This window comes from Lepeophtheirus salmonis, chromosome 5 (assembly GCF_016086655.4).
Source record: "Lepeophtheirus salmonis chromosome 5, UVic_Lsal_1.4, whole genome shotgun sequence".
In the NCBI taxonomy this organism is placed as follows: domain Eukaryota; kingdom Metazoa; phylum Arthropoda; class Copepoda; order Siphonostomatoida; family Caligidae; genus Lepeophtheirus; species Lepeophtheirus salmonis.
Genome location: NC_052135.2, coordinates 45938458 through 45948001, shown reverse-complemented (window position 1 = coordinate 45948001; position 9544 = coordinate 45938458). Strand labels below are relative to the sequence as shown.

Sequence of the window (9544 nt, the reverse complement as noted above, 5' to 3'; positions counted from 1 at the left end):
ACAATACATATTATTGTGTGCAATTTCATTGTAATCATATTATATTTGGCCAATCTAACTATTATATGATAATAAAAAATCACTGAAAGCCACATCAATTTTGTCTCGCGATAAAAATATACTCTACGATTTTACCACGCAAAGATACTATCTCAACAATTTTGTCTCCAACCTTTTCAACACAATCATTTTACCGAACACCATTAATAAGTGCAGGTTTCAAGTAAATTTTTTAGTTTTGCATTGAGAAGAGTTCGTGTTTGGACAATACATCGCTCTCAAATCTCACACATTGTGCATATTCACACGCAGAACATTGAATATATCACGCATTTAAATTATCAGCCCAGTTATAATTTTGAAAGTATTTCTTTTATCATAAAAATTATCAAGTTTGATCAACTAATTTTGCAAAATGGCTGATATTGGCAAAATACGTTGTAAAAATTTGTAAATTTTTTCGAATAGATTTCAAAAATCAATAGTTGATCACAAAATATTAATTTTATTGGAAGAAAATTTCAAAAATTAAATTTCTGATAATAAGTTTTTCAGAAAAAAATTTCAAAATTCAGTTATTTACAAAAAATTATTTTTTTGGAAAAAAATTTCAAAAATCCACAGCAATTCACAAAATATTAATCTTTTTGGAAAAAATTTTTAGAAATTTGCAGCTATTTACAAAATATTATTATTTTCTTTTTTAATTTCAAAAATCAACAGTTATTCACACAATATTAATCTTTTTGAAAAAAAAATTCAAAAATTTAATTTCAAACATATATTTTGTAGAAAAAATTTCAAACATATATTTTGTAGAAAAAATTTCAAACATCCACAGATTTTCACAAAAGATTAAATATTTTGGAAAAAATTTTAAATATTCAATTTTCTTGTAAAAAACAAAAATTTTAAATATTAAATTTTTCTATAAACAACAAAAAATCCTTAATTTGGGGAAGGGTAAGGCCCCTTCAGCCCACCCTTGAGGACGCCCCGGCATAAACGCTCATAACAAAAAACAAATAAGGGGAAAAGAAGCCAAAATTGAAAGATGACATCAATATATATAGTAATTTTCATGTTTGTGCTGTAACGCTGAGATACTTTAGAAACAAAAAATATATATATTTTTTTTTTTTACATTCAAATTTAATTAATAACAAGGGAAATAGAGCCCCCCCCCCGGAGCAGGGATATCCCAGAAATGGTTCATACTTTTTTATAATTTTAAAATAATATACCTTTTTTATGAGGGTTCCCTACCCCGCGGACGACCGTAGTGCATTCTAAAACTGACTTTGCTTTAAAGGTAGGAGGTAGTTTTAAAATATTTCATTGTCGAAGGAGGAAATCCACAGAAGGTTAAGTGGATTCTTCCTACCTATTTAAAATCTGCCTTTTGAAATGGATCATTCCAAAAAAACTTTTATACGATGTGGCATTGCCCTTGTGTGTAAGCGGCTCGGAATGAAAACGTCTTTTTCAAATTCCACAATAAGGGTAACTATCTAAGTACTACATATTATGTTTGGTATAATAGTATAATCTATCTCTGCGATGACCTTCTAGGCATTTAGAATAGAGTTAAAAAACCTTGATACTCTTTTTTGAAGGACAAACTATAGTGATAACCCTCCATTTTCTGACTTCTTCTGTCATAATAATAAAACTACATTCTCTCAACATGGATTATCGTCCTTGAATTGACCTTCAAGAAACTTCAAGGTTAAATGGATGAGAAATATACTATGAACTCTTATTCCCCTATTGAGAAAGAGATTCGGCAACAGTTTGCTGCCCTTGAAATATATATATATATATATAAGTAACTCTGAAAGAATACATGATTATTTTTCACCCTTCAACAAATGAATTTGGAAGGCAACAAGGTAAAGGAAAGGAGACTCCTTCTTTGCTGTTGCCTTCATTCAAGGTCAAAACAGAGAGGGGAGGATGTTGCTCTTGTTGTAATATTTGGCCTTGTGATATTTCCTCCTCCCAATATACACATTCAAGGTTCTTTGATACTATTCTCCTTTAATACTTATAAGCTATAGAAAAATAGACTCTTCCAAATTTCAAAAAATTGAGGCTACTCTTCTCAAATCAACTGGTGTTTTAATATAATCATTGTTATTATTAATTCAGATAAAGATAAGTTCAACATCAGGGGCGTCCGCAGGATTATATATATACATATTTTTTAAGGGGGGAGGTTTTTGAATTTTTTTTCAAAAAAAAGTCAAAAATCCATACCTATTGACAAAAATTTCAAAAATCTACTGGTCTTCACAAGAAATCAAATATTTCAAAAATTAAATTTCATGAATTAAATTTTTTTCTTTGCTGCATAATTTTCCCGAATTTCCTTTGTAAAGAAAATAAACATTTAAAAAAAAAATTACCCCTAATTTTGCGTAAAATTTTATCTAGTAAAAAGCAAAAGTTGGAGATACATACCTTCCAGCCCACCCCTGCAGGCGTCTTTGAACATACCAATGATAATTTACAAAATTTAAAGTGTACTATTCATCTTCAATCAGAATATTATTTGTGAATACATTGGTAATGGATGTTAAGGGCTGTAATTAATTATGGGCTTACGGCAATATGATTTTTGTAAAAAGGTTCACTGGATGCGCTTCCGTTAGTATCATATTGGTTACAATTATGTTGTTTCGCAATTATATTACCCAAAGCAATTCTGTCTCACGATGAAAATATATACAACGATTTTACCTCACAAAGATATTATCCCAACAATTTTGTCTGCAACCTTTTTACCACAATCATTTTACCGAGCACCACCAATAAGTGCTGGTTTTAAGTAAGTCTTATAGTTTTGCGTTGAGACAGGTTCGTGTTTGGAACATACATTACTTAAATCTCACACATTGCGCCTGTTTACACGCAGAATATTACAAATTTCACGCCTTTAAATTATCCCTTTAAATAATAAACACATAAATTTGCAATCAATTGAGAATTGAGTTCGGAATTAAAAAATAATGGTTTCTTTTTTTATCAGAGGAGTATATAATGTACGTATCACTTACTTTAACCTCCAATTTCAGAGATAAGACCTCATATATTTGATAACGTCGCAAAATCTTCTTAACTTATAAATCTCACGCAAAACCAATTTCAAAAACTTGAGAATCCTGTTAATAAATCATCTATGTCTGTAGATTTTATTGTCGTTTTGAGTTATAATATAAATTCCACTAATATAATCATTACTCGAATTTAGACAAAAAACATATTCTCCGTTCAACTTCGTTAAGATAGGTAATTAGTAGTGTTGAGACTCGGCCTTGAACCCAATTTTCCCCGGGTCAGTCTTAAGTGATTATTTTTAGACCGATATTCTGAAATAGTATTCTACGCATAGAGGAAAACTAACAACTAATTTAATTTAAACACCACGTTTGTAAACATCAAGGATCCCTTGACGTATCACATAAATTATAATACAATCTGGGCCACGGTTTGTGCAGGTGAACTGCTGGGCCACGAGGCAGGATAAATTTCCCAGTTGCAGTTTCCCTTAGTATTGAGAAGCCCTTATAATATCCAAATATACAGCTCGACTCACGAGTAGTGGAGATGAACTGGCATATTTTGGCATATTACAAACGGTCCTTGTTGCTCAAAGAAGCGGCGATAGGGAAGTTTAAACAACCTTGAATCACAGCAAGTCATAAATACAACCTAAGAGCCTTGATTTATTTGATGGTGATGGTGTCCATGATACATAGGGAAGCGACTGCGTTGGAATTTTTTTCTCATTCAATAGTTGTAATGATGGAATAAAACATAATTGCTATGAAATCATATTACCCACAAAAGTTTTGTCTCGCAATGATAGTGTACAATACGATTTTACCACGTAACAAATTAACCCAACTGTTTTGTCAGCAACTTTTTACCACAATCGAAATTGGAGCATAGATTGAGACCTAAAATCGGTCCTTGAGTTGAAAATGATAAAATTCCTGTCTACGGTCTAGGTCAAATATTGGTTTAGAAAAAATCACATAAGACAGAACCAGGTGAAATAATTGATCTTGATCCGAGTTTGAACAATACCATATGTTGTTATTTTTCAAATTTTTACCTTCACTTTTGTTAGTTGAGGTTGCAAATGAATAAAAAACTGGACGTGAATATTATAAGCCATAATTCAATAAAAAAATGTATTTTTAAAAATAGTTTATTAACCGTATATCAATTTAAATTAATGAATAAATAACTCTAAAGAAAATCAATAGAAAGAACGTAACATTATATCATTCTGCAATCATTTATCTAAACAGGAGAAGCTCTTATGTCAAAACATTTCTTATGATTTCGACAATTAATAAAAACGAAAAATGTTCTTCTATTACATTATTTCTATGCTGGAATCTTCTTTTGACTTATTATATGGCTCTGGCTGATACGGATTACTGTAAAATAGGCAATGAACATACACTTTGTTCATTTAGGGTAACATAAACTGGAACTCTAGCATCCTCCTCTTTGGTTTTTAACTATTATCGACTCCATTTAGGGCAAGATTAGCAAGGACTGCGGGAAATATCATAGAAGAACCATCAGCAAACCATCCGAACAAAATGAAATAGTGAAAATCCATAATGAATTCCGCTCAAAAATTGCAAATGGATCAGAATATGAGAACGTTGTGATGCCACCTGCAAGTAACATGATGGAAATTGTAAGGTTATTATAAAACTTTAAAAGAAATAAGAGTGGATTCATTTAGTAGATTAACGATAAAAGGAATGGGACTACGAGCTTCAACTATTAGCGCAGACATGGGTGGATCAGTGTAAACTTAGTCACGATTGTATTTCTTGTCGAAATTTATCTCGTTTTGAGGTTGGACAAAATTTATTTAAATTTGGGACTTCACTACAATTTGACGACTCTTGGGAACATATTTTAAGGATTTGGTATAGTCAAAAAGAACAAATCAATACCAACTTCATCAAATCCTACAAGTAAAGCTTTTTATTTACGTTCAATTATATTAATACATAAATATTAATAATACAATGAGGAAATGGATTTGAATAAATTGGTATGTGATATTATTTATAATAATTCTACAAAATATTGAATCTTTTATTCAATCCAAATAAGAGTTTTGAGGTCTTACAGACGAAGAAATTACCATTTTGAGGATTTTTGATAAGTGATATATTGTAAGCCAAAGCAGTGATAGGCAAGTATAATACATCATTGAAAAGCTATTAAATAGATAAACATAACCTATGTAATATTTTTTATAATTTATAAAAAAAAAAAGACTTTAAATATTTTGTGATTGATGGTTTTGATTTTTTGGAAGTTATAACCATCTAAAGGTAGAACACTTATAATCCTTTATTTTTAAAATCATAAATATAATTTTTTAAATTATATTTTCATCAAGAAGTGTACTTAAAAAAAGGAAATTAGGTTTCATCGAAGAAACTTTTTGTAATAAAATGGAATAAGTGTACACAAAAACTCTATAAATGAAGTTATAAATTTAAAAATGATGTCATATTATTTTAAAAATAAAGGTTTATAAGTGTTCTATCTTTAAAAGATTAAAAATTACAAAAATCATCAATCACAAATCATTTTTAAAAGTTACACCACTATTCTTAATTCCATTACTTTACAAATCTACCCATTTTTTAAAGGTTTATTAGTGTTCTATCTTTAAATGGTTATTTATAAAATAAAACTAAAAAGACTAGAACCTTAAAATATTGAAGTCAAAAAGTAATGATGGTTAATTTTTTTTTTTTCATAACAAAATTTTTTTAAAATATGATGACGAGTTTTTCTTTTTTTTTCGTGTTTGATAGATTTTCAATTTTGTTTATAATTAATCGGTTTGCGATATATTATTAATTAAACATTAATCAAAATGCTAATTTTTCCATATTTAATACCTTAAAACTCAGAATTGGATTGAATTATGGATCCAACATTTCATTTTCAAGTTGGACTACAATAAATAATGTCACACCCAAATTTGAGTCAATTCCGTTCTTTTGTAAAAATTTCTCGTTGAATGAGCCATATGTTTATTTTTCTTATAGATTGGAAGAGAAGACATCTGACTTCTCACAAATGATTTGGGCAAGAACAACAAAAGTTGGATGTGCCATGGCAAAATTTATTAGTCCTAATTCCAAATGGACTCGCTATTTTTTTGTATGTAACTATGGAGAAAGAGGTTCTATAGATGAAGCTCAAATATATCGGGAGGGAAAGCCCTGTGCTCAGTGTCCAACTGGCTGTGCTTGCTCCAAAAAATATGAGGGCCTATGTTCATTTGACCCTAAAATGATACTTCATGCAACACAAAGAGTTATAAGACCTCACAAATATGGTAGTAAGTTTTACATGTATGTAAATTCCGATTCAGTTTATTTCCAACTCGTTCAGGGCAAAAGCTGTCAACAAACCATCCAAATAAACGTTCAAAAACGATATTGGAAAATAAATTAAACGATTCTAATGTGAATGTATTCATTAATGAAAAATATTCGGGTAAATTAGAAGTCTTTAAAGTAATTTTAATCTCCTTTATACTTTTGTATAGCTTGTTCTTCTAATGAAACATTAAATGGATGTAAAAAAAATAAGAATAATGAAACCCAAAATGACTCTGGTAATGAGTCCAATGATGTCCTTGTCATGGTTCATCGAATCATGAATGGTTTTTCTCCACTCTTTCAAAAGAATAACAAGACTCTCTATGGAAAAGTTGAGAAATTCGAAAATTCAATGCCACGTATTTAAAAATAATTCACATTAATTTTTAAGTAATGTTTGAGTCATATTTTTGAAACGTAATTGATTATGATGAGTTGTTATAATGTTGGGAGAAGATTGATTCCACATGATCATTTTTAAACAACAACCAATTGATTCTTTTTTAAAAATTAATGTGAATGAATCCTTAGACTTCTCTCAAATCAATGAATATAGTCTTAATCATCTGTCTAGATTATGGAAAAACTTTTTAAATATTTTAAAGAACATTTCAAATATATCAAGTCGTTTTGATAATAAATTACATTACCTTACTAACAGCCAAGGAGGAAGGATCATAAGAGACACTCTTTGGAGATTGAACAATATATCTCAAGATAAAGGAGCAAATAATGTAACGTATTTATTTCTGAATACCTCACAAGAAAATCATCCGAATCATAAAGTGAATAATATATCTAATAAAAAATTAGCAAACAAAGACGCATCGCTATCTTTGATAAATAACTTATCCAAGTTTGATACTGAGGATAATGACCACTATCAAATAAAGAAAAATACGCCTATTGGAGCACTTTTTAGTCATAGCTTAGAAAAAAAATAAAACATTTTATTTCACCAAGGATATTATCAACAAAAAGATTAAAATTCCATGGATACCAGATCATCCTTCATGTCTGTACTTATGCAAGTCAAGTGGGGAATGTATGGTCATCGATGAAGAAACTAATCAAAGTGGAATTTGCTCTTTTTCCACTAATGAACCCATCTGTGATCGTCCTCCTCCTAAGTGTAAATCATGTAATAATGTATGTATTGAATTAGAGACACTAAAGAATAAATTGTTTCCAAGTTGAAAATCAGTGTTTTAGTCTGAAATTGATTAATATATTAATTATTTTAATGCATAAAATTAATCGTAGACTGATCACTTTGATAAAATAATCTATTTATAGAGATTACAATTAGAACCTATGCAAAACGACAGACATTAGATAGGTTAAGTTTTGATAATGTAGTTTTATTTTTAATAAAATAATATTCAACTTTGTAAAGGTTGAGTGTGCAGCAGTGATAAAATGTTGCGTACTGTCAAAAAATTGTTTTATCAGAATATTTTGGGAGTTACCAAAATAATAAAATTGAACAAAATCAAGAAAGAGACAAAATGTCCAATTTATTTATTCACATCAAATAAACAATTAATACCAACAATCTATTTTTGCTAATGAAATATTTGGATAAAGGGCGAATATTAAAAAGATAAAAAATAAAAAAATAAAAGAAATTGTATACTATGTATATTTGTTATCTTTGAAATCAAAACATTTTCAAATTAGCATAAGGGTCTCCAAACTCCCCCTCCCCCTCTATTAAATTAATATATTTTTGGACTCCCGTTCAATTTTTATAGAAGGATATTGACAACTTATTTATGGAGGAAGTCATCTAGAACAATTACAACTTAAATCATTATCGAGTGAACTTTTATCGATAATGAAGCTGAAATTAATTAATCAAATTATACTAATTTGCAAATTAGACTTAGCAAAATAAGTATGTATTTATTCTTTGAAAATAAATTGTTTTAAAAAAGAAGACATTTTGATAAATATTAGAACAATAGAAATAATGATCATCTTTTTTAAGAAAATTATACTTGATCAAAAGTTGTTGAAGAATCGTGAATAGATAAATTGGTTACTACACGTGGTGTTAGTCTAAAACAGAGGTCGGCAACCCCCGGCCGGCTAGTGAATTTTGGCCGGCCCGTCATTTAATAATGGAAAATCGTCAGAGTACATGAAAAATATTGCTATCCGACGGTATACTAAAAAAAAGCAAAAAAAGACGAATTTTTTGGATCTTTTAAAAGAACTGGAATTGAGATAGGCAAGGTGATAAATTTCTGCTATGGAATCTATAACAAGGATCTAACTTCGAGCAAAATACAGATATAAAATTGCATCTGGATCGTTCTATGTTGGAAACCTAAGAACGCAGGAAGGAAATATGTACAAGTGTTCGGTCTGGATGGGGGGGGGGGAACAATAAAAATAAAATCGGTATACCAGGCCGTGCAAAATTATTTACCGATGATGTAAATATACTTTTTAAGAGGTTTTGTGGCAACCAATCTGATTGTTTCGTATTTTTACTGTTAAAATAAACAAAAATCCTTCCTGCTAGAGCGTAACAATTTCCACACGTTAGACCATGTCCAATCAGGAAACAAAGAGGATCGAAATTGCAGCCCTCCTCCGAGCGGGAGTGCCTCATAACAACATTAAGGAACAGGTTGGGGCATCGTTGAAGACAATTTACAACGTTTCCAAGCGCTTGGAGGCTGGGGGTGATCTCAAGCATTCCCCTGGGGCTGGCAGGAAGCCCCCTGTCTCAACAAGGCAAGTAAAAGCAGTGTTCAAGAGGACTCCCAACAGGTCCATTGCCGACATGGCCAGAAAGATTGGAACGTCGAGGTCAACTGTTTCAAGGGCATTGAAAAGGGCTGGAGGAAATTCCCTGAGGCGTACTGAACGCCCTCTGCTAACTGAACGTCAGCGAGAAGTCAGACTTGAGCGTGCCAAGAAAATCTTGAATGATATCAAGAGCTCATCTGGACGCATCATCATTTTTTCATATGAGAAAACTTTTACGGCCGATCCTGTTTTCAACAGGCAAAATGACCGTGTTGTGAGCTTTGGAGATGTTTGGAGATCCAACGGGAAGGTCATAAAGCCGGTATGGTTCCCCACTGGCTTAG

The 9544-nt window shown here is 30.6% G+C and overlaps 1 protein-coding gene and 1 long non-coding RNA gene across 7 annotated transcripts; one reads left to right on the top strand and one right to left on the bottom strand.

Annotated features, from left to right (window-relative positions):
* Positions 1-4200: 4200 nt before the first annotated feature.
* LOC121118790 (uncharacterized) lies at positions 4201-7223 on the bottom strand. Its single transcript, XR_005864569.2, has 2 exons — positions 7091-7223; positions 4201-4697 (listed from the first exon to the last, which is right to left on the bottom strand). It is a non-coding gene; the product is annotated as an uncharacterized lncRNA (long non-coding RNA).
* LOC121118789 (venom allergen 5) lies at positions 4348-7640 on the top strand. 6 transcript variants are annotated; one of them, XM_040713375.2, is made up of 7 exons: positions 4348-4491; positions 4556-4720; positions 4786-5006; positions 6102-6394; positions 6451-6555; positions 6608-6799; positions 6972-7640. In XM_040713375.2, the coding sequence occupies exons 1-7, from the start codon at positions 4348-4350 to the stop codon at positions 7382-7384; spliced, it is 1533 nt and encodes a 510-aa protein (XP_040569309.1). In that variant the 3' UTR covers positions 7385-7640. The 6 variants fall into 6 exon arrangements, with proteins under 6 accessions (XP_040569309.1, XP_040569308.1, XP_040569311.1 ...); XM_040713374.2 differs by having other exon boundaries at positions 6102-6397; XM_040713377.2 differs by having other exon boundaries at positions 6102-6397; positions 7015-7181.
* Positions 7641-9544: the final 1904 nt, after the last annotated feature.

What these genes read in the sequence shown, in the direction of transcription:
- LOC121118789 (XM_040713374.2), top strand. Translation starts at nt 4,348, where the DNA reads ATGATTTCGACAATTAATAAAAACGAAAAATGTTCTTCTATTACATTA. An exon ending in CAAGTAACATGATGGAAATT is followed by an intron (nt 4,721 to 4,785) that starts GTAAGGTTATTA and finishes TAACGATAAAAG; the next exon opens with GAATGGGACTACGAGCTTCA. An exon ending in CATTAATGAAAAATATTCGG is followed by an intron (nt 6,556 to 6,607) that starts GTAAATTAGAAG and finishes ACTTTTGTATAG; the next exon opens with CTTGTTCTTCTAATGAAACA.